Source organism: Nomascus leucogenys, chromosome 8 (assembly GCF_006542625.1).
Source record: "Nomascus leucogenys isolate Asia chromosome 8, Asia_NLE_v1, whole genome shotgun sequence".
Lineage (NCBI taxonomy): Eukaryota > Metazoa > Chordata > Mammalia > Primates > Hylobatidae > Nomascus > Nomascus leucogenys.
The window spans coordinates 99,036,852-99,063,679 of record NC_044388.1 but is presented as its reverse complement, the minus strand read 5'-3'; the positions used below and the strand labels follow the sequence as shown (position 1 = coordinate 99,063,679).

The window sequence follows — 26,828 nt, the reverse complement described above, 5'->3', positions numbered from 1 at the left end:
CTTCCGATTGGCGGAGAGGACCATGGGACCTGGAAGTTGTCTTTGTCCGGCCAGGGCTGCCCTTCCGGTTCCGTTGGGTCCCCCTTTGGCTCGGGTTCCCTGCCCCTCCCCCTTCCCGGAGCCCCGAGGGGCCGGAGCTCCTGGCGGTGCCGGATCCTGACGGCGGCCTTCCCCCGGGTCTGTAAGTGCGGAGACGGCCGGAGCGCCGGGCTGGGGTGCGGGGTCTCTCAAAATGGAACCCCCCTGGGGCCCTGGATCAGCCGGGACCTGTACTGGGATGGGAGCCGAGAGGCTGGCCTAGGCCCCTGGGGACTTGAGGAGCCCTTGGCCCGGCCCACGCTGCGCCCCGCCCCTTTCCCTTCCCTGTGACTGGAGTGGGGAGCCTGAGGATGCCCCTGGGACCGCCTCATAGGACCCCAGCTGAGGGCCCAGCAGTTGGCTTGGGGGCCTGACTCTGGCATCTTATAAGAAGTGCCAGAAGTGAGGCCCTAAGAAAATGAGCCTCGGGAGCCAGCCCAAGACCAGGCATTCAGTGCCAGTCTTTGAGAATCACTATGAGTGCTAGGTTACCCTTTTGCTGGGGTTTTCCCCTATTTGGCCACTGGTCGCAGCACCTTTTATATTACTGGCGCTATACCAGACACTGGAGATTCGCAAGATACTGTTCCAGTTTTCAGGATTAAGTTTGGGAGCCAGATCTGAACAAATAAGTACTCCTGTGTGTGTGTGTGTGTGTGTGTGTGTGTGTGTGTGTGTGTGTGTGTATGTATCAGTCACATATGTGTTAATTGCTCAAGGGGCCATTGCTGAGAAGGCTTTAGAAAGAAAGTGATGTCTGAATTGTACTTGGAGAGAGTAAAGTGTTGAAGAGTTTTTCAGGGAAGACAGTTGCAATACTGTGGAGAAATGACTGAGCATAACTTGTGTGGGAAGAGGAGGAAATGGGGGGACTCCTATGCACAGAATGGATATGAGACTGGGAAAGTCGACTGAGGTCCAGATGGTGAATGGTGTAATCCTAAAGGAGATGGGTAGTTTTTTGAAGAGTTCTGCACAGAACATTGATATGGTCAGATTTGCACTGCAGGAAATCATTTTGTTCTGTAGAAAGCCCATAGAGAAGGGACTTTCTATTAACTGCATTTAGACTCTTTAGCTAAAAGTTAGGAACTCTTATCGGAGATTCTTTTGAAGGGGTAATGGGATCAGCCTAGTGAGAGGCAAAGAATTCCTGAAATACAGTTATAATGGTGTCATTGGTAAGGAGACAAGTATACTGGAGATGATTATGTCAAGACTCCATAATTAACTGAATACTGAAGAAGTGAGAGGGACCAAATCTAATTCTTAGGTTTTAGACCTCTGAGCTGAAGGATGGTAATGCCATTATCAGAAATAAAGCCATAAGCTTAGTGTAGATTATGAATTCATTTTTTGGACATGTTGAATTAAAGGTCTAATGAGATAGACACATAGAGCTGTGCAGCATAGAGTTGGAAATGCAAATCTTTAGCTCAGCCTAAACATCGTAGCTAGAGGTAAAAGTTTGAGTTATCAGCATAGAAGTGGAACCATGGGAATAGCTGGCATCAGGAAGAGAATTTTGAAAAATAAGGAAATTTGGGGGGGTAATGCTTGCATTTATGAAGCAGAAAGAGGAATTAGAGCTAGTAGTAGTCAGCAGTAGGCAATAAAGTGTAGGAGTGCAGGGTTACAGCAAGCAAGAAGACCCAGAAATCAAGAGAAGGGAATTTCAGGGAGAGACCACTGGATCAATTCATGCAGAGCATCTGGAGACTTGGGGGAGGGGAGAGTATTGCATTTCTTTATGAAGAGGTCATTAGTGACCTTTTAAAAAGCAATTTAGTACAGTGATGCGGTGATAGTCTATGAAATATTAGGTACCTCAGCTGGTTTGGTGTTAAATGGGAATAAGGATAGGACACATATAAAGCATTTCACAAAGAAAATTGACCGGCTTTATTTGTATACCTAACACATGCTTGTAGGGTACATACCAGATGCTGTTCTAAGCTCTTTAAAAAATTAAATCATTTATTTTCCATAACAACCCTATGAAATAAATTACTATTGATAGATGGGAACATTGAAGCAGAGTGGTTCGAGTTTACACAGAAAGTAGTTGAGCAGGGTTTTGATCCTAGGAAATACGGCTCCAGAGTCCATGGTTTTACCCACTGCTCTATGCAGTGACTGAATATAGGAGCCAAAGGAGTGGGAAACATTTAAGCAAAGAGAGGCTCATTGATAAGAATGGAGAGGCTTGGAAAGAGACCCAGGTTGAGAAGAAGGTAAGTAAAGGATTTATGTTTGATGTGTTTTTTATTTCTTTCTTCCTAAGTCTGTTTCCACTCTCTGCCAATTTAGGTTAATTTCTTCCACTTTCATGCTTTCATTTATCACTTACCATGTGTAATCAGATCTTTTCTTCATATCCATCCAGCTCATGGATCCTCACCTTGATGTCATGCAGGCTCCTCTGGCTCAAGACCAGACTCATGATCATGCCCTCAAATATTCCCTGCTTTACTGAATGACACTCAGTCAAAGATAGCCAGTTACACAAACCAAATATCTTGGAGTCATCTTGACCCTTTCCCCACGTTGGTCACCAAGCCCATCAGTTCTTTGTTTGAAATGTCTCTCAAATCTGTTTCTCCTCTCCATCCATATTATTACTGTCTCTCTTCAGGCCCATGCCATTCTGTCTTGATCTGTTTAGAGTAATCACATACTAAGATGCTTCCTTGTCTCTGCGTTTACTGTTCTCCAAGCCATTCTCCATAAGAAATTTTTTTGGCTTATTGAAGTTTAGACAGTGCTTGAGTACAGGCATCATGCATTTCAAGTGATAGGGAAGTAGCCTAGAACAGGTATTTTTGAGTACCTTGAATTGAGATTTAGTTTGGTTAAGTTTGGCCATGGGGATTGGGATTTAGGTATTGTTAACATAGGGAGGTAATAAAACATTGAGAAACAGAAGACAGGCTTTTTGAAAAAAATAGCAAAAAATTGGAGACTTAGCTTTGAAAGAGATACCCTTATACAATTTAGTGAAGCCTCAAAGAACAGACCAGCAAAACAATGGTGGAAAACAGATCAATAGTTAAGTAATTTGCCCACTTCTACATAACAGTTTTAAAAAAAGAACTAGGCCAGGCACGGTGTCTCACACCTGTAATCCCAGCACTTTGGGAGCTGGGAGGCTGAGGCATGAGAATCACTTGAACCTGGGAGGCCGAGGTTGCAGTGAGCCAAGATCGCACCACTGCACTCCAGCCTGGACAACAGAGCGATACTTGTTCTCAAAAAATGAAAAAAAATTCAAAAGAAGAATTAAATATGTATTCGTCAACATAAATTGCTCTCAAAAACAATGAGTGAAAAAAGTTGCAAAACAGTATGTATAGTTTATGTATAAGAAACTTAATTACGTTATACTTTCTGTGGCTAGACATATAGAAGTATTGTTTTTAAAATGCCAGGAGGGGCTGGGCACAGTTGTTCATGCCTATAATCCCAGCACATTGGGAGGTCGAGGCAGGTGGATCACTTGAGGTCAGGAGTTCAAGACCGCCTGGCCAACATGGTGAAACCCTGTCTCTACTAAAAATGCAAAAATTATCCGGGCTTGGTGGTGCATGCCTGTAATCCCAGCTACTCAGGAGGCTGAGGCAGGAGAATTGTTTGTACTCGGAGATGGAGGTTGCAGTGAGCCAAGATTGCACTACTGCACTCGAGCCTGGGCAACAGAGCAAGACTCCGTTTCAAAAAATAATAAATAAATACATAAATAAATAAAATGCAGGGAGGGAGAGTCAGGAAGGATCAAACTTAAACTGAATACTGAGTGGTAGGCAGTTGAGAAGGGGAATTACATCTAAAATATTCAAAAATTTTTCAAGAAGAATACATTCTGTATATATTATTTAAAAGTTGAAACAAAAGCTTGAGAACTTGGAGAGTATCGTGTCATGAAAGTTACCTAAAAGAAGAACAAGATTAAGGTTTATAGAGAGAAAGGCTGTAGTATAATAAAATCTCTTTAGAAAAAGAACATACCATGTCAATGAGGGGCAAAGATTTCCAAGTAGTTTTGAGTGGTAAGTTGAAAGATAAGGGCACTTTTATGAGACAGGTGAGGAAGCAAACTGATACATAGCTTAGGAATTTATTATACAGCTAGAAAAATTTTACTTGCCAGTAGTTATTAGAAGCATTTGAGAAAAGAAACTATTTTCTCACTGCCTGTAGTATAGCAATGAACATTGTCCCACCTGGAATATTCAGTAATTAGTCATTTTTTACTATCCCCATTTGAACAAAGGGAAAATTTCAAATTAGTTATAATTGTGGAAGGATTGTATAAATATAAATGAAGAGGAAGTGAGAATATTCCCATTACATTGATGTTTGAGAAATATCATTCAAAACTGGCTAATAGAAACTCAACAACATTCAGATTTAATCTCAGTAACTGACGCAATAGATAATAAAGACCTGAACTATGGCAATGATGTAAGAATGGAGGAGTGAGGAGTTGGTGATCAATCTGAGGAAAGAATCAACAAAATATGATGACTGTGTCTCTGATCTACCTGATCAGTTCTTTACTTTCCTTCAGTTACAAGAAGCTTGACTATAATCTAGAATTATGTGAGTGATTTTTATGACTATTTTGAGTAATTACTGCTATACTTAGAAGTTACCTACAGTTGGGGATCGTGAAATCAAATATATTCATAATTTTTATTTTCTGCTTTATTTGTAAATGGCATTAAGTTTCAGTCCACAAAGATAAATACACAAAAGATGGAAAATAATATAAAGTAAAATAGATGAGAAAGGTATAATAAGGATAAAAGCATAATACGCAATCAGAAATATGACTAATACATATATGCTTGCCATTTAAGTCTTCTAATTTCATGCAAATTTGGCTTGAAGTTATAACTTGTTTTTAAACATAAACTTTTTTTGAAGCGTTACAAAAACAAAAATATACAAGTCATAAGTTTGCAGCTAAATGAATTTTCTTGGCCTGTGTTTGTGATACTGAACATAAGGAAAGAAATCTGAAGAGTTACACAATAATTTTTTTTTTTTTTTTTTTTTTGAGACGGAGTCTCGCTCTGTCGCCCAGGCTGGAGTGCAGTGGCGCAATCTCAGCTCACTGCAAGCTCCACCTCCCGGGTTCACGCCATTCTCCTGCCTCAGCCTCCTGAGTAGCTAGGACTACAGGCTCCCACCACCACACCCGGCTAATTTTTTTTTTTGTATTTTTAGTAGAGACGGGGTTTCACTGTGGTCTCGATCTCCTGACCTCATGATCTGCCCGCCTCGGCCTCCCAAAGTGCTGGGATTACAGGTGTGAGCCACTGTGCCTGGCCAAGTTACACAATTATTATCCTTGAGATAAATCTGTACCAGCCAGGTGCAGTGGCTCACACCTGTAATCCCAGCACTTGGGGAGGCCGAGGCAGACAGATTACCTGAGGTCAGGAATTCAAGACCAGCCTGGCCGACGTGGTGAAACTCCATCTCTACTAAAAATACAAAAATTAGGCCTGGCGCAGTGGCTCATGCCTGTAATCCCACCACTTTGGGAGGCCGAAGCAGGTGGATCACCCGGGTCGGGAGTTGGAGACCAGCCTGACCAACATGAAGAAACCCCGTCTCTACTAAAAATACAAAATTAGCCAGGCGTGGTGGCACCTGCCTGTAATCCCCGCTACTGGGGAGGCTGAGGCAGGAGAATCGCTTGAACCCAGGAGGCAGAGTTTGCAGCAAGCCGAGATCATGCCATTGCATTCCAGCCTGGGAAACAAGTGAAACTCCATCTCAAAAAAAGAAAAAAAAAACTGTCCCTAGGTTAGTTGTTTCATAGCTGGATTTTGGCATCATGCAGTGTAAATACCAGTTCCAGATCTAACACTTAACACTTTCAACCTCTGTTGGGGTTTACAAGTTATTTATGTTTTCTAAGCTTAGTTTCCTCATATACAAAATATGGGATAATGGTAATAGTTACCTGTAGAAATTTTCACGATTAAATGGGTTTATTTATTTATTTATTTATTTATTTTGAGATAGGATCTGGCTCTGTCACCCACACTGGAGTGCAGTGGCATGATCATGGCTCACTGCAACTTCTGCCTCATGGGCTCAAGCCATCCTCCCATTCAGCCTCCCAAGAAGCTGGGACTACAGGCACATGACACCACACCCAGCTAATTTTTGTATTTTTTGTAGAGATGGGGTTTCACCGTGTTGGCCAGGCTGGTCTCAAAGTCCTGAGCTCAAGCAGTGTGCCCACTTCAGCCTCCTAAAGTGCTGGAATACAGGCATGAGCCACTGTGCTCGGCCTAAATGGGTCAATTTAGGTATAACATCTATACCTGAAATGTAGCAAGGAAGATTAGATATGATCTCTTATTTTTAAATAAAATTAAGACGGTTCATAAGAAACTTTTTTTAACTATTAAAAAAAAATTTTTTTAAGTGTTTAAAGCAGGCTCATGCCTATAATCCTAGCACTTTGGGAGGCCTTGTGGGAAGACTGCTTGAACTCAGGAGTTTTAGGTTACAGTGAGATTTGATTGCACCACTACACTCCAGCCTAGGCAACACAGCGAGACCCTGTCTCTACAAAAAATAAAAACATTAGCCAGGTGTGGTGGTGTGCACCTGTAGTCCTGGCTACTCAGGAGGCTGAGGCAGGACGATTGTTTGAGCCTTGGTGCCAAGGCAGCAGTGAGCTATGGTTACGCCACTGCATTCTAGCCTGGGTAACAGATGACAGAATGAGACCTTGTCTCAAAAAAAAAAAAAAAAGATGAAAGTTGGTTTTATATTGCCAAAACTATTTTGGAAACAAACCCTAGAAAGAAAGCTTTCCCTAGGCACTCAAAAGAAGATATCATAATGAAGAGCATCTGTACCATAGCCTAGTAATAATTTCATGGGGGAGCATTAAGAACTTATTATTCTTCTGTTTTTTGTCAAATGAGCTGTATAAAGTATAACAAACCATTGGTCATTGCCCTCAAATAATTAACAGTCTATTGGAAAGAGAAACTAGTGAAAGGAAACAATTAAGGGATAAGATGTGTGGCCTGGAAATAAGAATTTATCAAAGAGAGACAATAGAGTGGGCTGACACATCCTAGGGAAAACATCCTTTAAAAAACCAATAAATTTTGCTCACATTCTTAGACTACGGCAGACAGATCAAAGCAAACACTTCCCTGAACTATCTGGTTGGCTGCTCTTGTTGACAATTTTCTTGAGAACTGATGGATAGGAAGCACAGTCATGCATCACTTAACAACTGCGATGTGTTTTGAGAAATGTGTCATTAGGTGATTTCATCATTTTGTGAACATCACAGAGTATACTTAATGCAAACCTAGATGGTATAGCCTACTACACACCTAGGTTGTATGATACAGCCTGTTGCTCCTCGGTTATAAACCTGTACCACATGTTACTATACTGAATACCGTAGGCAATTGTAACACAATGGCATTTGTGTATCTAAATGTAGAAAAGGTACAGTAAAAATATGGTATTATATTCTATGGGACCATCATTGTATATGCAGTTCATCGTTGAACAAAACACTGTCATATGACACATGACTAAATGAAACTACACTCCAGCTCTTCATCTTTAGAGCAAGGAACAATTGTCTCTGAGGATAGTTGTCTAAAGCATTGTGAGTACTGTTGTAATATAGGTAGAACCAATGAATGCTTATTTTGGGGTGTGAGGAGGAAAATACTGATCTGAGGGTTTCATAGTCACCTTCAAAACCAGCTAAATGCTAAAAAAATGCCACTTTTGTTTGGCCACTTGAAACATTCATTTTTACAACTCTGGTTACAAATTGGAACATTCATCACTCCAAATCCAAAATGAGTATTTTAAGTTACTGCAGTTGCTAAAAGTGACCAATGATAATAGTTTTGCTGCTTTAAATTACTGACATTTTCCCTGTATATCTTCTAGATTTTCCCTTCATGTTTGATACTTCACTGTCTTTTTTCTGATGTTTCATTTGCTTGTCTACATTGCTCCTCTCTCAATGCAGTTTTTGTATTTATTGTGATTATTATCAGTACATTCAAAATGTCATACAAGGGGAAAGCTTATGCTTTGTTTATGTTTTTATTAATATACTTATTACTTCTTCTTATACTGGTGCCACAGCAGTTCCCCCTCCTAAATTTCACCTTTCTTTTTTTTTTTTTTTTTTTTTTTGAGATGGAGTCTTGCTCTGTCGCCTAGGCTTGAGTGCAGAGGCGCAATCTCAGCTCACTGCAACCTCCACCTCCCGGGTTCAAACAATTATCCTGCCTCAGCCTCCCGAGTAGCTGAAACTACAGGCACCCGCCACCATGCCGGGTAATTTTTTGTATTTTTAGTAGAGATGGGGTTTCACCGTGTTAGCCAGGATAGTCTTGATCTCCTGACCTCGTGATCCACCCGCCTTGGCCTCCCAAAGTGCTGGGATTACAGCTGTGAGCCACTGTGCCTGGCTGGTCACCTTTCTTTCAATGCCATTCTCATTCAAATGAACTCCTAAATTTAGAATCTTTACACATTCCTTTTATTCATTCTCTATATCCAGTCAGTTACCAAGTTCTTTGAAATATCTTTTGTTATTTTTCCTTTCTTCTTATTCCCATTTTTATTTCTTTCTAGGCCATCATGGCCTCAGACCTGTAATGCTTCTGCAGACACTAAGCTGGGCTTCCTAACAACAGTTCTTCCTTACCACTGTCAAACTAATCTGATAGGTCCAACTAATGCAAACTGAGCACTTGCTGTGTATTTAGTGCAGTATTAGGCGATGGGAATACACACTGATTTGAACAGAAAAGGGTTTGGCCAGTAATGGGACAAGCAATGTAGCTGCAATAAGTATAATATAATTCAAAGCAAAGGGAAAGAATATTTTGTCTTAGAATATGCAAGTTCCCAGCATTAGATGGAGATGCTTTCCCTTAATACCATGAAACTTGGAGTTTGGATGGGAAGGAGTAAGTATTTAATAAAGTGTGTTGAGTGTTACAATAGAAATATGCAATGGGCCCAGTAGAGACAATTCTGCTCTATTAAGCAGTCAGGGAAGGGCCTCTCAGAGAAAATAAAGGAGTCACAATTGTTTAGAAAGTGGTGTTTTTGTTTGTTTTGTTTTGTTTTTTTAGACAGAGCCTCATTCTGTCACCCAGGCTGGAGTGCAATGGCGCAATCTCAGCTCGCTGCAACCTCCGCCTCCTGGGTTCAAGTGATTCTCCAGCCTTAGCTTCCTGAGTAGCTGGGACTACAGGCACATGCCACCACACCTGGGTAATTTTTGTATTTTTCATAGGGACGGGGTTTCACTATGTTGGCCAGGCTAGTCTCGAACTCCTGACCTCGTGATCCACCCACCTCAGCCTCCCAAAGTGCTGGGATAACAGGCATGAGCCACTACACCCGGCTTGTTTGCTTTTGTTTTTGTTTTTGTTTTTGTGATGGAGTTTTGCTCTTGTTGCCCAGGCTGGAGTGCAGTGGTGCAATCTTGGCTCACCACAACCTCTGTCTCCCAGGTTCAAGTGATTCTCCACCCTTAGCCTCCTGAGTAGCTGAGACTACAGGCATGTGCCAATACGCCCAGCTAATTTTGTATTTTTAGTAGAGATGGGGTTTTTCCCAGTTGGTCAGGCTGGTCTCGAACTCCCGACCTCAGGTGATCCGCCTGCCTTGGCCTCCAGAAGTGCTGGGATTACAGGCGTGAGCCACCATGCCCAGCCTAGAAAGTAGTGTTTTAAACTAAGGAAACAAGTATCATTAGGTCTGGGGCCAAGAGAGAGCTGTTATGTATCAGGCACCAAGGAAGAAGAATAAAACCTGGACTCTGCCATCAGGAGCTGATATTCATTGTTACAGAAGTTAAGATGATAAAGATTGGACTTTGGGGACCAGATGTGGCCAGGAGAAGCTGGTTGTCTCATCTGACTTTGAACTAAGGGGTTGATTAATACATAAAATTCAGTGAATTTCTTGATGCACTGAGATTATAGAGCTATATCTCAAAGACAGACCTAACGTACCTACCAATCTCATAGAAGACTGGTATATAAAGAGAATGTCAATTCATTATGTCATTATTTTACAGTGACTAGTGGACTGGAATTATCGTGTTGGCATGGGAAATTTATCTTTTCCCTTGAGAGAGACAAATGAGAAGCCAGGTTATGAGAAAATCATTTATGAGAGTATGGAATCAGAACATGGAGACTTTCACCAAAGGAATTGCTATATAACGGAATCAGTATGCAGACAGGGAAAGATACTTTCTCCATTGTTGAATGGGTTTTTCCAGTGTTTACTTAATTATGATTGGGTTTCATTAATCAGTTTATATTCAAGAGGTTAGTCTTCATCCAAGAGACAATGGGAAGTCTCTGAAGGAGTTTAGGCAGGGGTGGGGTATAATCAGATCTCTGTTTTTGAAAGATGTGGTGGCATGAAAACTGTATTAGAGGGAATATAAGGAAGCCAAGGCAACATTTATGAATCAGTTCTAGTAGTCCACATAATGACTAATGATTGATAAATAGGGATAAAGTTTAAAGAACAGAATCTAATAGGGATTGATTCGATCTATTTTACTGCTACTCAGATTCCCACCATATAGCTCATGTCGTTTTTCTGCATCAGGTATTTTATTTTCTATATAAAGAAATGTTCCTTAAAACGGAGTTTGGATTTTTCCAGAATGGACAGGACAAAGAACTTTGTCTTTGCCTAAACATTGTCCCGTTAGGTCTGTGACTTTCATTTTATTGCAGGAATACTTGTATGAATAAGTTCATATCAATTTAAACAGTAAAGGGTTTGGCCAGGAATCGGACAAGCAGTGTCAGTGCAGTTGTTTAAAATATAGAGCAAAGAAAAAGAGCAAAGGAACCCATGTTTGCTGTAGGTTCCCTCTTCTTCAGAGACCAGTTTTTACTGAGTGATTCCAGAGAGGTGAAAATCTCCATATTAGAGTTCTGAAGTGGGGAGACAATTGCTCTTGCCTTAGAAGAAGCAGGTTCACAGTTTTATACAAAATAAGATAATTATTTCATCTTTACTTGTGTGGGTTATGTTTTAGTTTGCTTTAGAAACCTGATAGAAGTCTCATTTGAGAAGTTAAAATATACTCTTGGACTATCCCAAGCACTATTCTTGTATTAAGTATCTTTAAAAGTTGAATGAATGCCAAGCTATTTACACAAATACAAGTCCGCTCTTTGGGTGCAATTGGCACTTGATGTTGGTAAGGAGTAATTTTTAACAGCCTTTGAAACCTGTTATAGTGGCTTCCCCTTTCAAGGAAGATTTCATTTGAATACATACAAAACAGATATGACAACACAGATTTGTTTTTGGAAGGTAGATCCAGCTTTCTTAATTGTTTGAATTTCCTTAAATTCAACCTTTTTACATTTCTGTTCTTTAGGTCTGCCAAAATGTCTGAAAGATCAGATCTCCTTCACTTCAAGTTTGAAAATTATGGAGATTCAATGTTACAAAAAATGAACAAATTAAGAGAAGAGAATAAATTTTGTGATGTTACAGTTCTCATAGATGATATTGAGGTACAGGGACATAAAATTGTGTTTGCTGCAGGTTCCCCCTTCTTAAGAGACCAATTTTTACTGAATGATTCCAGAGAGGTGAAAATCTCCATATTACAGAGTTCCGAAGTGGGGAGACAATTGCTCTTATCCTGTTATAGTGGTGTGCTGGAATTCCCTGAGATGGAACTGGTAAATTACTTGACTGCTGCAAGTTTTCTTCAGATGAGCCACATTGTAGAACGGTGCACACAGGCCCTGTGGAAGTTTATAAAGCCAAAACAACCAATGGATAGTAAAGAGGGATGTGAACCACAGAGTGCTTCTCCCCAGTCAAAAGAACAGCAGGGAGATGCCAGAGGCTCCCCAAAGCAGGACTCACCTTGTATTCATCCATCTGAAGACAGTATGGATATGGAGGACAGTGATATTCAGATTGTTAAGGTAGAATCTATTGGGGATGTATCAGAGGTTAGAAGTAAAAAAGATCAGAACCAGTTTATTTCTTCCGAACCCACTGCTTTACATTCATCAGAGCCCCAGCACTCCCTGATAAATTCAACTGTGGAAAACAGAGTAAGTGAAATAGAACAAAACCATCTCCACAATTATGCCCTTTCTTATACAGGCAGTGATAACATCATCATGGCCTCAAAAGATGTCTTTGGCCCTAATATTCGAGGTGTAGACAAAGGCCTACAGTGGCATCACCAATGCCCAAAGTGTACCAGGGTGTTTCGTCACCTGGAGAACTACGCCAACCATTTAAAAATGCACAAACTCTTTATGTGTCTACTCTGCGGCAAGACTTTCACTCAGAAAGGCAACCTTCATCGACACATGCGTGTGCATGCCGGAATTAAACCTTTCCAGTGTAAAATCTGTGGGAAAACCTTTTCTCAGAAGTGTTCCTTACAGGATCATCTTAACCTTCACAGTGGAGATAAGCCCCATAAATGTAACTATTGTGATATGGTTTTTGCACATAAACCAGTTTTGAGGAAACACCTTAAACAGCTGCATGGCAAAAACAGCTTTGATAATGCCAATGAGAGAAATGTACAAGACCTCACAGTGGATTTTGATTCTTTTGCATGTACAACAGTCACAGACTCTAAAGGGTGTCAGCCACAACCCGATGCAACACAGGTCCTGGATGCAGGTAAACTGGCCCAAGCTGTCTTGAACTTAAGAAATGATAGTACTTGTGTGAATTGAGTAGGGGCTTCATGCTCACAACTCGAACTGACTGAGAATGTGGCAATAGTCTCAGTCTTTTTAGGAGTGATTTTGCTAGCTTGACTTCTCCAAAGCCTCTGCGTAGGTGGTAGGGAGTGAGTCAAAGCACTAGTAGACCAGGCAACTTACCACTTGGAGTGGATTTGCCTTACTTTTGCCCTCTCCCATTTTCTGTTTTGAGTTATTTATCTTGTAAAGTCTGTTTTCCTTTCCCAAGGAATAATTCCTTTTGTCTACCTAACATTGACTTATGTCTTAGACTGACACTGTTTTAGGCTTTTCACTAGGCACATTCCGAAGGTACCAACAAGTTAATAATATCACCTACTCTCCACTAATAGATGCTATGCTAAGAGAAGTGAAAAATCTTTCTTTGGTAGAAAATAGGCTGAGATAAAAGGTGATATTGCTATTGACCTGAAAATGTGATAGAACTTCTGGTTGCCTATTGATTATTTCTCCATGTCTGGTAAATGAATCTGCTTCCTACCATTTGTACTTGTCTTGGAGCTGGCTATAAAGAAGTATGCTGGTTTGTTATGTACTCTTTTCAACAGTATCATAGCCCAACTTCATCTCATTGAATTGTTCACATACACCAGAATACCCTCTCTTGAGGAACACCTGCAGGCAGATAGTTAGGGATGACCATGAGGAGCATAATCAACAGGGATAGAAGTACACTTATACAACAGCACTTACATGGGCGGTTTCTCTGGTAGCATGTCCCATAAGAGGCCATATGCTTATAATTAATGTGTAACTTGTTGATGCTTTTGAGATCAGGACTGCTCCAGGCACGCTAAAAATGTGCTAAAGTATAATGGGCTCTCTGAAAAGAGGCTATTTGGGAGTCTCTGAATTTTGTTTCAGAGTTTAGCCATCAGAAAGGTGAGTTTGGCCATCAGAGTTTTGTCCTGTGCACTATAAAAGTCTCTGAATTTTCATTTCCTCGTGTACCTTAATTTCTAAAATGGATGATAAAAGTTAGGTTGGACACAGAAGGGGCAATCAAATTTCTGTATTCAGATACCTCTTAAAGGTACACTGTCCCACCTTGCTGCCTTTGATTGTGAATACAAAGTTAATTTTCAAAAAGGAAAAACAAAACAACTCTTTTTCCTAAAACACATGTACTTCAGACCTAAAATTCTGAGTCTTATTTGTTTCTCACCCATGAATTAGATTTAGGTAATAGTATTAGTAGAGTCCTTAGAGAATCTTAAGAGGTCATTAAATACTCCACCTCTTTCATTTTAAATTGGGGTCTCCAAATCCTGAAGAGGTGGCCTGGCCAATATTGGCCAAGGTATAACTAAATATGAGCTAGCATCTTCTTCCTTCTTCTCACTATCCCTTGGCTTTAAAAGATTTAGTACATGAAGAATAATGTATTAGCAAAAAGCTCCTAGTTTGTGTTTCCCCTTTGTGTCTCCCTGTTGGCTTTCTGAGACAACCTGAATTTTGCCAACAAAATATCGCAGAGGGATTTATATTATTTTTTAGATGAATATTATATTCTTCCCATCCAAGTGAGTGATTTGCTAGGTTTGTTTAGGGAGGAAAAAAGCAAGAATAATGTGAGAAGAATCTAAATGCGAAGTTGATTTTGTGTGGAAAACTGTTTATTAGTTTCCATCAGGATTTTCTGCTTTTATTTTTGAGTTATGAGAGTGCATGCAGATTTGAAAAATTAGGCTTGCATAGTCAGAGGAGATCTTAAATTGTTATATTTGATACGTTTACATGTATCATTGTTATCATATGTAAATTATCATCATGTGAGTCAGATGTGAAGTATGATTTTTGTCTTTTGTTCAAATATTTAAAATGATAATACAGTTGAGTGATAAGACTAATAGGTACTTTATGCCTAACATCACTCATTATATGGTCTAATGATGCTTCCTAGCATTGTGATTTTTACATGATCCAGCCAAAGAGTACCAATTCTATGCAATAGTGAGACTCTACCCTGTCAACCAAACAGCATTTTTTGGCATTTTCTGTCAACATCATTTCTTCACAAGGAAATTTCAAGTTGGAGTGCTTCCTTTGCTCACATTCATGTCCTGTTTTTGTTACTGGTTTGAAGACTAAAAGGCACGGGTTCAAATAAGATTGGTCTCTTTGGTTGGAGACTATTTCTGGGTTCATTCAGTTGTTCAAGAAACATTAATTAAGCACCTACTGTTGCTAGACACTATGCTAGATACTGAGGATAATGAAGGTAAGATTGATATAGTCCCTGCCCTCATGGAGCTTATAGTCTCATGTGGTCTTAGTGAAACAAAGTCTTAATTTGCTTTTATACTAGAAATAATAAAGAAAGCTGCCTTGCTGTATTCAATCAGTTAAAATCAGCAACTGTGCTTTTGTATCAGTAAAACATTTAGTTCTCACCTTTTGAAAATGCAAACCACTGAAGTGATTTACAGTCTCCTCCATTTTTGGCTGGAGAGGTGTTCTGTTTCTGTGAGACATTTTTCTAATTTTTGTGGAACTTGACTTTCCTCCTTCTTTGCTTATACGTGTTTGTTAGATTATATTGCAAAGAAGTCAAGTTACTGATATCCAGTACATTTTATAGAGGAAGATGACTTTCAAAACTAGTCATATTTCTGTAGAGGAGGAAGATCTTTAAAACCTTTATCATTCAGCATTTGTATTTTATGGATCCCCAGGAGAACTAAAAAGGAGATGACTCTCTACTATAGTTTGGTTTAAAAAAATTACTCGTCAGTTATTTATTTATTATTTAATACTAAAGATAAACTCCAAACTGAAGTGGCTCTGAGGTAAATCAGATATGATTTTAATTTGTTTAAGTTTCTTTATTAGCAGATCTATAAATGGAAGGTGACCAATGTCACTGCTTCTAAAATACTGTCCTAAACAACCCAGAAGATTTTATTTCAGCTCATGAATAGCTGTTCTAAATCTGTTGTATGTTAGACATACTATGAACTACCTCTTCACTTATTATGGGGAAGTTTCCTTAATAAAAGTGTGACAATTAAAGCTCTGGTGTCATTGGTTTATTTTCTCACATTCCCCTCCTTCTATTCTTTTTTAATTGCTTTACTTTGAATACAGGAAGGTCTTCTTTATGTATAGTCTTAAAAATACATATTAAGCATGCTGAGCTTGCCTTCAGAAGAAAATATGAATTAATCAAAAGGTTGTTACTAGATTCAGTTACTTCCATGAGAACCTGTTGCTGGAGGAGCAGAGCAACTGCCTTTAAGAATTGGTTCAGAGGCGGCCGGGCGCGGTGGCTCACGCCTGTAATCCCAGCACTTTGGGAGGCCAAGGCGGGTGGATCACCTGAGGTCAGGAGTTCGAGACCAGCCTGGCCAACATGGTGAAACCCCGTCTCTACCAAAAATACAAAAATTAGCTGGGTGTGGTGGCAGGCACCTGTAATCCCAGCTACTCAGGAGGCTGAGGCAGGAGACTTGCTTGAACCTGCTAGGTGGAGGTTGTGGTAAGCCGAGATCGTGCCACTGCACTCCAGCCTGGGCGACAGAGACTCCGTCTAAAAAAGAAGAAAAAAGAATTTGTTCAGACATATCTTCATTCAGCACAAATACTTGATGCCTACCAAGTGCTAGACTTCGAGAATACAAAGATCAGTAAGCCACTGTCCTAAATACCTCTGTCTAGATGAGGCACAAATTAATACAGGCGTGTTAAGTGCAATAATGAAGGCAGGCAAAGGGATTACAGGTTTCCAACTGGGAACCAATTATCTTAGGGCAGTTCAGGATGGCTTCAAGGACGATGAGATTTATAAACGGGTTCTTTAAAGATACGTTTGGGAAGGCCGGGCTCGGTGGCTCACGCCTGTTATCCCAGCACTTTGGGAGGCCAAGGCGGGCGGATCACGAGGTCAGGAGATTGAGACCATCCTGGCTAACACGGTGAAACCCCGTCTCTACTAAAAATACAAAAAAAAAAAAAATTTAGGCGTGGTGGCGGGCACCTGAAATCTCAGCTACTCGGGAGGCTGAGGCAGGAGAATGGCGTGAACCCAGGAGGCGGAGTTTGCTGTGAGCCGAGATCCTGCCACTGCACTCCAGCCTGGGCGACAGAGAGAGACTCCCTCTCAAAAAAAAAAAAAAAAAAAAAAAAAACGTGAGGAAAAGGCTAGGGCACGTCAGAGGAAACAGCTGGGCCAAAAGTTTTGGGAGGGAGGAACGGACTTAAGTGTGAAGCTAGATCCAGAGGTTGGGGCCAGCTCCTAATGGGGCATTAACTAGGCAATCTCGAATACGGATCTTTATGATAGTTTGTGCTCTGCCACCTTTCAAGTTGTAGGTGGCCCCAATAAGGAGAGGAATCGTCCCAGAATAATCCATAAAAGGTCTGGTTACTCTGACAGACGTGCCGTAACCGAACCTCAAACCCCGGCTCCAATTCAGATGTTCAGGAGGACTCACAAAAGGAAATGGCTCGGGCTGGGCGCGGTGGCTCAAGCCGGTAATCCCAGCATTTAGGGAGGCCAAGGCGGGCGGAACATCTGAGGTCAGGAGTTCGAGACCAGCCTGGCCAACATGGTGAAACCCCGTCTCTACTAAAAATACAAAAATGAGCCGGGCGTGGTGGCGGGCGCCTGTAATCTCAGCTACTTGGGAGGCTGCGGCGCGAGAGTCGCTTGAACCCGGGAGGCGAAGGTTGCAGTGAGCCGAAATCGCGCCATTGCACTCCAGCCGGGCAACGAGCGAAACTCTGTCTCAAAAAAAAAAGCGGGGGGTGGGGGGGGGCGGCTCGAGTGCCGAAACTGGGACAAGAGAGATGGGGCTTGCCGGCATTCAGGAGCCTTTCTCATTCCAAGAGCGGGGAAGCGAGGAAGGGAGACCGTCTCAGAATGTCCTTCCGGGGCGCCTAGAGGGCCCCCAGCAAAGAATAAAGCTGGTTGGCACCGGATGTGTTTTCTTCCAGGCTAAGTCCATCTTCCGGCCTGGGCAGACGCTGCCGCGGAATCCTTGACTCTAGTTTTCTGAGTCGGTGAGTGAGTGCAAAGGAGATTCCTCAGGTGGGGGGGTGCCTGAGAAAGAGGAGAAGGAGGAGGAGGAGGAGGACAGCTGGGCTCGGCCCCGGAGTGGCTAATCTGGTGCCGCAACCACTTGGCCGACAGGGCCTTGGCCCTTCGCAGGGTTGCCTCCGGAATACCTGTGTGCTGAACCTGGGATCGGTTTCAGTTCAGCAGATGTTCCCTGAGCTCCTCCTGCTCTGTGTGGGCCCCTGTGCTCGGTGCAGGAACACAGATGAATCAGGCACCATCTCGCGGTGCTCAGAGAGCAGCTGACTCTGGTGGAAACGGAAGGTGGAGTCCTATTAGTTTTACTTGATTTGGGCTTAAAGTAGCCTAATCACTAGCTGAAAAAAGGAACTGAAAACGCGAATGTAAGAAATGTGTATTCGTGTCTTTTTGTCTGGGCAATGATGGAAAAATTTAGTATTGAATGAGGATCCAGTATGAAAAAGAGAATAGAAGGTGATAAAGCCATAAAGATGGGTTAGAGCCAAATCGCGATGGGTCTCGTATTCTTTCCTAAGAAATCTGAACTGTCCCGGAGGTAGAGGAGAGCGATAGAAGATTTAAAGCAGAAAAGGGAAATTAAAATAAAATAAAATAAGGGTTGTTAATCCTGGTGGCACTCAGGAGGGTAATCTGGCATACAGAAGAGTGTGGTATAAAGAAGACCCGTTGGAAGACATTGCAGTTGTCCAGGTGAACCGGAAGGAGGACCTGTTGTAGTGGTGGGGAGTAGGAAGTTTGGAGATTACGTTAAAGTTGTTAATTGGGGATATTATGTTAAATCAACTTCGTGGTGGTCACAGTGCTTATTATTGGATATTCAAAATTGACAAGATTGTTCTTGACCACAAGGCACACAACATTGAGCAAAAGAAACAAGCTAGAAACTGTTCACTACAATTCAGTGTAATGAATGTTGTAACAAAGTTATGAAAAATGTGCTATGAGATCATAGAGAAGTGCATTATAAAGTTCTCGTTTTGAGATGGTAGCATAAGGGGTCATAACACCTAGATTAGACTTTGAGTCTTCTTTTTCCTAATTCAGGTTTGCGGTTTTTTGTTTGTTTTCACTATTATAGCATGGGAAAGCATTCCCTATCCTTATTACATCAATGTTTGTGTTTTATTTTGCTTAGATTGTGATCATGGCTGCTGAGTCTGATGTTCTGCATTTCCAGTTTGAACAGCAAGGAGATGTGGTCTTGCAGAAAATGAATCTTTTGAGACAGCAGAATTTATTTTGTGATGTATCAATTTACATTAATGACACTGAGTTCCAGGGGCACAAGGTGATTTTGGCTGCTTGCTCCACTTTTATGAGAGATCAGTTTTTACTCACACAGTCAAAACATGTCAGAATCACCATCTTACAGAGTGCAGAAGTTGGCAGAAAATTGTTACTGTCTTGCTATACTGGAGCACTTGAAGTTAAAAGGAAAGAGCTTTTGAAATACTTGACTGCTGCCAGTTACCTTCAGATGGTTCACATTGTGGAAAAGTGCACAGAAGCTTTGTCAAAGTATCTGGAAATTGATCTTTCTATGAAAAACAACAACCAACACACTGACCTGTGTCAGTCTTCTGATCCTGATGTTAAGAATGAAGATGAAAATTCTGATAAAGACTGTGAGATAATTGAAATTTCAGAAGATAGTCCTGTAAACATAGATTTCCATGTTAAAGAAGAGGAAAGCAATGCTTTGCAGTCTACAGTAGAGAGTCTGACATCAGAGAGAAAGGAAATGAAGTCACCAGAGCTGTCTACGGTAGACATAGGTTTTAAAGACAATGAAATTTGTATCCTTCACGTAGAATCCATCAGTACAGCTGGTGTCGAAAATGGGCAGTTTTCACAGCCTTGTACCTCTTCAAAAGCAAGCATGTATTTCTCTGAAACACAGCATTCATTGATCAATTCTACAGTTGAGAGCAGAGTGGCTGAAGTTCCTGGGAATCAAGATCAGGGCTTATTTTGTGAGAATACTGAAGGAAGTTATGGTACAGTGAGTGAGATTCAGAATCTGGAGGAAGGTTATTCACTGAGGCACCAGTGCCCCAGGTGTCCTCGAGGCTTTCTTCACGTTGAAAACTATCTGCGCCACCTTAAAATGCATAAACTATTCTTATGCTTACAGTGTGGGAAAACATTTACACAGAAGAAAAATCTCAACCGACACATTCGAGGACACATGGGCATACGGCCCTTTCAGTGTACTGTGTGCTTGAAGACATTTACTGCCAAAAGCACACTTCAGGACCACTTGAACATACACAGTGGGGATCGGCCATACAAATGCCACTGTTGTGATATGGATTTCAAGCACAAGTCTGCTCTCAAAAAACACTTAACCTCTGTCCATGGCAGAAGCAGTGGTGAAAAACTATCTAGGCCTGATCTCAAAAGGCAAAGTCTACTATAATTATAATCACAGACTTGTTATATAAAGTTTGTATTATTCTATTAGGCAAGTCTTTCTGTAGAGATGCAGCATTTGTAATATTTCATCCCCCCAATCTTTGTTTCTTATATTTTGTCGGCTTACACATAATCGTTCTTTCTGAACTTCTAATAGTTCCAAAGTTATGGGAGGCACAGTAAAGCTGATGGGATTCTGTCTCATCTCATACATTACATATAAGTCTCAGTAGTATCCCTAGAGAAATAGTGTTCCTCTCTTATATATTCTTGATTCTAGTGACAAAAGATCCAGCAGTATTTGCAGATTCTGATTTGGAGTCTCTAGGTAATTGATTTAAGTATAAAATCCATTCATATGAAAAATTTAATGAATTAGGATAACAAGAAGAGAAAATAAAGGTAAAAACACTATTATCTGTTTCTAGTCACTTTAGTACAGATGGCGGTAAAACATTTTTTTTTAACTTTCTACCAGCTGTTCTTGGATTCCAAACTAAACACCAAGGTACTTTTCATTTTAAAACGTATAAAGTAACAATTCAGATTCACTTGGGAATAGCAGAATTTTTTTATAAGGGGTTAATATTCCTTAAAATACTTTTATTTCCATGCCTTATTAGTATACATACTTAAGAAATGGTTAATTGGGCCCAAGTTTCTTGATTTTATTTAATACAATTGGATTTAATAATTTTGTGGCCAGTAAAATTATACCATTGGCATGAAGCTGTGAAAAATGAGAAATTCTACCTTTACCAGAGATATCTGTCCTACTGTTTTAAAAGTTCCTATTTTATTTTTTATTTAACATGAAGTAAAATTGAAATTTCTTCTTAGTGTATAGTTCTGTGAATTTTAACACAAAGATTTGTGCACCACTACCGCAGTCGGTACAGAACAGTTCCTTCACTCCCAACAGCTCTCTCATGCCGTCCCTTTGTAGTCAGCTCCTTCTAGCTCTAATCCTGGCAACAGTTCTCTGTCACTATTATTTTGCCTTTTCTGGACTGTCATATAAACAGAATCTTATAGTACGTTCCCTCTTGAAATGCTTTTTCACCCAGCATAATGACTTTGAGGTTCATCCATGTCATTTTAAATTTTGAATTGGCAATATATATTCTAGCTGTTACTAGATGAGCAATTTAAAAAGGGGTAGCTATTAGTGTTGTATTTTTTCATTTACATTAATGTAATTTCCGTTCACTGTGTGTTGATAAAAATCTTAACCATACCTAGAGTTTTATATTTCCAAAAATATGCCAAAAGGAAAACCATGCCTGTATGATTATTTTAGTGAGAGTCATATTCGAGATGGTGTTCTGAGCCGTAGTTCTCTAATATCCCCAACTACATATAACACAAAACTTTAAAAAATTATTTTAACAAAGATTAAAATATACTGCAGGGCAAATAATATTCTCTAAAACACAGGAACTGCTTTTGGTAAAGAAGACTGACTAGATGCATCTTTCTTTCAAGCTGTTCTAGTCCTCCTCTAGTTAACTTAGCTTTATGTAGAATTTCTACTGCATTCAATTTCTATTGAAGCCCTTCTATATTTTAAAATGTAATATACTTTGTACCATTTATAAAAATTGTGTGATGAATCACATGTTCGTTGTTGTAAGTATTAACCTTTTTTTGATACTTTTGTGGGAAAGACATTCTCCACTGAATTTTAACTTTCCTAGAGACTTTCAAGAATGCAGGTCTCGTTTGATGAAAAAACCGACTTCATAACCCAATGTTACTAGTTAATGACATTGTGCTGAACTTCTCCTTGAACTTTTTAACTTTATATGTAAAATAACTTTGATCTTGGTAATTTGAAAGACCATTTCCAGGTCTAAAATTCCATGATTTTATATTTAATTCTTCCTGAGAACAGAAGAGGGGAAAGCAAGAGAGGACGGTTTTGTGTCTTTATGAACTTTGTTACTTAAGTACTCCATTGGAGACATAATTTTTCTAATTAGTGGATCTTTTTCCACTGGAAAGTATGATAGCTCATTGCTAACTTTTCATTCATAGCTTATTGCTTCCATTTGACCTAAGATTGGCAATTTGTTGGTGTGAAAATATTTTCTTTTCAGAAATAGTTTACTAGTGATTGAAGTAGTTTTCTTATTTTTGCTTCCTATTATAAAATGGCGTGGGGGGAAGGGGGAAGGATGGAGATGGGAGGAGAGGGTAAAAGAATAGTAATCTGATTTTTTAGGAATTAGTATCTACTATCTTCGATATTTGAAAAAAAATTGGTTGAAACTATGTTTAAGTTTTATGTGTGCCTTGTGAGATTGTTGTAAAATTTTTTGTGAGCACTTTGAGATTTTTGCTGGGGGAGGGGTGTTTTGTGAAAGTGATGGTTATTATTTATATTATTTATTCCTGTTCAGTAGGACAGAATGATCTCCAAACATTCCTAGGAGAGTGTCTGTTTGCATGATATGTTTAAAAATTTTCAGGAAAATGGAATCTTTTTTTAAAGTGCAGGTATGACAAAGTATAGAATTTATTCATTTAACATATTCACATTTAGTTTGTGTTTCTGCTATGACAGAAAAATGCAAAGTGTTTGAGTTCAGCCTCTTCATTTACTCCATTTACATATAAAAGATCTTGAAAAGGTAGTCGTTAACTTCGTTGTAAGAGAAAAACACTTGCCCTTTTTCCTGGGATGTAACTATCTTACATGTTTACATAAGAAATAATAAACTGGAGGTGGGAATGGAGAACAATGTTTTGTCTTCATCTTTGAATTTTAAAGGATACAAATTAAAGGATACAATTTCTCCTGACTATACATTAATCATTCATCTAGCAAATACTTCCTGAGTCCTTACAATGAAGTATAAGTTAGGTATACAGACAAAACTTCCTGCTGTTGTGAAACATTGTAGTGAAGGGAGACAAACAGTAAACAAGTAAGTAAAATCCATGTATGTCAAATTTTGAGAAGGAATTTGGAGAAAAATCAGGAATAGGGAGTACCAGAGAAGGGGGATGGAATGGTAATTTTAAATATGGTGGTCAGCACCGGGCGCCCAGGCTCAGGCCTTGTAATCCTAACACTTTGGGAGGCCGAGGCTGGCAGATCACTTGAGGTCAGGAGTTCAAGACAAGCCTGGGCAACCTGATGAAAACCCTTCACTAAAAATACAAAAATTAGCCGGGCATGGTGGCGCTCACCTGTAATCCCAGCTACTCAGGAGTCTGAGGCAGGAGAATCCCTTGAACCTGGGAGGCGGAGGTTGCAGTAAGCCGAGATCGCACTGTTGCAGTCAGCCTGGGTGAGGGAGCCAGACCCCCTCTCAAAAATAAATATGGTGACCAGGACACCTTTGAAAAATCTCAAATTATCAGAAATATATATTCTCCCATCTAGTGAAATGTAAATACATCCAGTAGAATAGAAAAATTTGGCCTGGCATGGTGGCTCACGCCACCAAATCCCAGCACTTTTGGAGGCCGAGGCAGGTGGGTCTTCTGAGGTCAGGAGTTCAAGACCAGCCTGGCCAACACGGTGAAAACCTGTCTCTACAAAAATACAAAAAAAAATTTAGCCGGGCATGATGACAGGTGCCTATAATTCCAGCTACTGGGGAGGCTAAGGCAGGAGAATTCCTTGAACCCGGGAGGTGGAGGTTGCAGTGAGCCGAGATTGCGCCACTGCACTCCAGCCTGTGCGACAGAGTGAGACTCTGTCTCAAAAAATATATATATGTACATATATGTATATATAATATGTATGTATATATGTGTATATATACTTATATGTATGTATATGTGTATATATGTATACATATATGTATATGCGTGTGTGTGTGTGTGTATATACACAGTAGGGTTTAAAACAAATATGTACATGTAAAATTACCTATCACTGTCCAGTTGAAATTACTGAAACAATTATTGGTTGTTAACAGTTCTCTAGGCTTGGCATATGTTTCATAAAGAGAAGAGAACGAAAAAGATAATGTGTGGAAGAAATGTCTTTGATGTGGCCAATGAATCTTTTTTCAAAAACACTGATTTTGCCTGTCATTCAGACAACTATAAGTAATAACCATATATTTTGTTAAAACTGTAGAAGCAAACTTTCCATATTCTAATTTATTGTAGGTTTACTTCGCTATTTTTGTTGTTGGACATCTGATTTCACACTGGAAAGTGCCTTGAGTTTAATTACAAGTCATGGTCATTTTTTTTCTTTTTTTTTTTGTTGAGACGGAGTCTGGCACTGCCCCCCGGCGCCCGGCTGTAGTGCAATGGCGCGGTCTTGGCTCACTGCAACCTCCGCCTCCCGTTTTCACGCGATTCTCCTGCCTCAGCCCCCCGAGTAGCTGGGATTACAGGTGCCCGCCACCACACCCGGCTAATTTTTGTATTTTTAGTAGAGACAGTGTTTCACTATGTTGGCCAGACTGGTCTCTAACTTCTGACCTGGTGGTCCACCCGCCTAGGCCTCCCAAAGTGCTGGTATTACAGGCATGAGCCACTGCGCCCAGCGTCATGGTCATTTTCTAGCCTACATTCTTTAGTTTCTCCTCAGTAACAAGGGGTACATTGTATCTGCCTTCTAGGATCACTTTGCTAATTAAATGAAATGTAAATAAAACTAAAATATTTAAAATTAAATATCACCTAACACAGGACCTGACACATACTAAGTAGTTTATAAATGTTAATTTTCTTATCCCTATTCCAAGTCTGTTTCATCTATAAATTATAAACTGTAAGAATAATTCTTACCTTAGTTCGCTGTGGAAAAAGCTTCAACAAATATTTGAGATATGATGCCAGAATTTGTGCTTAAATTTTTTATCTTTGCCAGCTTTTGAGGAGCTCAGAGCTTTCTCCCCCCCCCCCCTTTGGACTCTGTCTAGAAACAGAGTTTTCTCTTTAATAAAGAAGTGAGATGTGGAAGTGCCTGCCAAATACATGTTTTCTTTTTGTTTTTGTAATGGGGAGATTACTTGACATCTTTGTAAAGGGATTGAGGGATCCTGTCAGCATGTCATTACAGGAGCGTGAATAAGAATGTGACACAGATGTATCAGATTGTGCTCAATGGATTCCACGCATTTCACGAAGGGAGTTAAGACACTGGCTCAAACCAGCGTCTAGGAAGCCGGCTCAAGGCGCAGATGAATGTGCAGGGAATTTCCCATCATTCCCTTCGGCTTGCCTAGTCCTTCTCACAGTACCTCCCACAGTGCTCCGGGGCTCCCTTTTCACGTGATCGGGGTGGATCCGCTGAGGCAGAGGGAAGTTGATGCGCAGTTTGGGTGGCTGGGGCTACTACGCTTTCCTTCCAACTCCCGACTCCCGGGCTTGCGTAATCTCGCGTTAAGTGGGGAGTAACTTCTCGCGAGAGCTAGGTCGGGATCCCTCCAGGTCCGCCTCCGTGGTGAGGAGGAGGAGGAGGAGGAGGCGGAGGTGGAGGGAGAGGGAGGAGGAGGAGGCCCCGTCGCGGCCTTCGCCGCCGCCAACGGGGCTGTCCCTGTAGCTCCCGATGGAGTTTGAGGTCGTGAAACCTCCGCCGAGCTCTGCCCCGGCGAGACGAGGCGCCTCCGTCGCCAAGCCGCGCCGTCGCGGGGCTCCCGGGAGCGGCCCTTAGCGACCCCGCCCGGGCCCCCTCAGGTAGGGCGGGGGCGGGCACGATGCGGCTCGGGCCCCAGCCCGGGTGCCTGGTCCCCGGCGGTCGGGCGGGAGACCAGTCTCAGCCCTGGGGCCTGTGCGCTGTCGCCCCTGGTGCCTCGAGGGTTGGGAACTGAGGGCCGCACCTGACACTCGGACGGAACCCGGGCCCTGCGGAGGCCCCTCTCTCTGGTAGGGCTTTTTCGATGCGGAGCGACCGGCTCAAATGGCCACCTTCCTTCGACACTGGCCGAGCGGACGCCTCTGACCCCTAAGGAACCCACCCAAGCAAAGGCCCGGCTTCACTCTCCCTTTCCTACACCAGTTAGTAAGGGGGTTTGGAAGAGGTCCTCGAAACCAAGTCTTCTAGCTTTTCAGCTTTCTGCCTTGGGGCTTCCCGAGACCCTAGCGTAGGGGGTGGTGGAGGCGATCTGAGTGGTAAATAGGAACCCCGGCCAAACAATGCCCTGGGAGGGCTTAACCTCCCAGGATGGGGATGGCCGGACCTGAGTGGTTGCACAGGGGTTGTGGCTAGGAGCAATGGCATGAAACACAGCCAGGGAATTCTGCTATGGCTTTCTTCTTTCCCTCTCTCATTTTTCCTTCTTGGTGTAGCCTCTTGAGGAGACTCTTCCACCATCTTAGAAGAATGGTAGAAAGCATCTTTGTTTCCCAGAGAAGCAGCTGTACTTTTTTCTATCCTTAGCTTTCAGGATGGGAGAAGATGAGGGTAGCTGTCATTTCCATCCTTCAAATCCTAAGGCAACCGTTTAAGATACCGGCAGATACACCCTTCACACCAAAATTGACTCAAGTAATCACTGGCATAAAGTAAATCTAATCCA

General features: G+C 41.2%; 3 protein-coding genes across 7 annotated transcripts in view; all 3 read left to right on the top strand.

The window, feature by feature from the left end:
• Positions 1-28: 28 nt before the first annotated feature.
• ZBTB26 (zinc finger and BTB domain containing 26) lies at positions 29-15,896 on the top strand. Of its 2 annotated transcripts, none has more exons than XM_003264105.3 (2): positions 29-181; positions 11,519-15,896. In XM_003264105.3, the coding sequence occupies exon 2, from the start codon at positions 11,529-11,531 to the stop codon at positions 12,852-12,854; it is 1,326 nt and encodes a 441-aa protein (XP_003264153.1). In that variant the 5' UTR covers positions 29-181; positions 11,519-11,528; the 3' UTR covers positions 12,855-15,896. The 2 variants fall into 2 exon arrangements, with proteins under 2 accessions (XP_003264153.1, XP_012364274.1); XM_012508820.1 differs by having other exon boundaries at positions 63-177.
• Positions 15,897-17,805: 1,909 nt separating this feature from the next.
• ZBTB6 (zinc finger and BTB domain containing 6) lies at positions 17,806-23,075 on the top strand. Its single transcript, XM_003264104.4, has 2 exons — positions 17,806-17,885; positions 19,058-23,075. The coding sequence occupies exon 2, from the start codon at positions 19,067-19,069 to the stop codon at positions 20,339-20,341; it is 1,275 nt and encodes a 424-aa protein (XP_003264152.1). The 5' UTR covers positions 17,806-17,885; positions 19,058-19,066; the 3' UTR covers positions 20,342-23,075.
• A 2,655-nt stretch (positions 23,076-25,730) lies between these two features.
• RC3H2 (ring finger and CCCH-type domains 2) overlaps positions 25,731-26,828 on the top strand; it is a 58,543-nt gene continuing 57,445 nt past the window's right edge. For all 4 annotated transcript variants that reach the window (XM_030817777.1, XM_030817775.1, XM_030817776.1 and 1 more), the window contains exon 1: positions 25,731-25,986. The gene's annotated coding sequence lies outside the window, so the exon portion shown is untranslated. The remainder of the gene's footprint in view (positions 25,987-26,828) is intronic.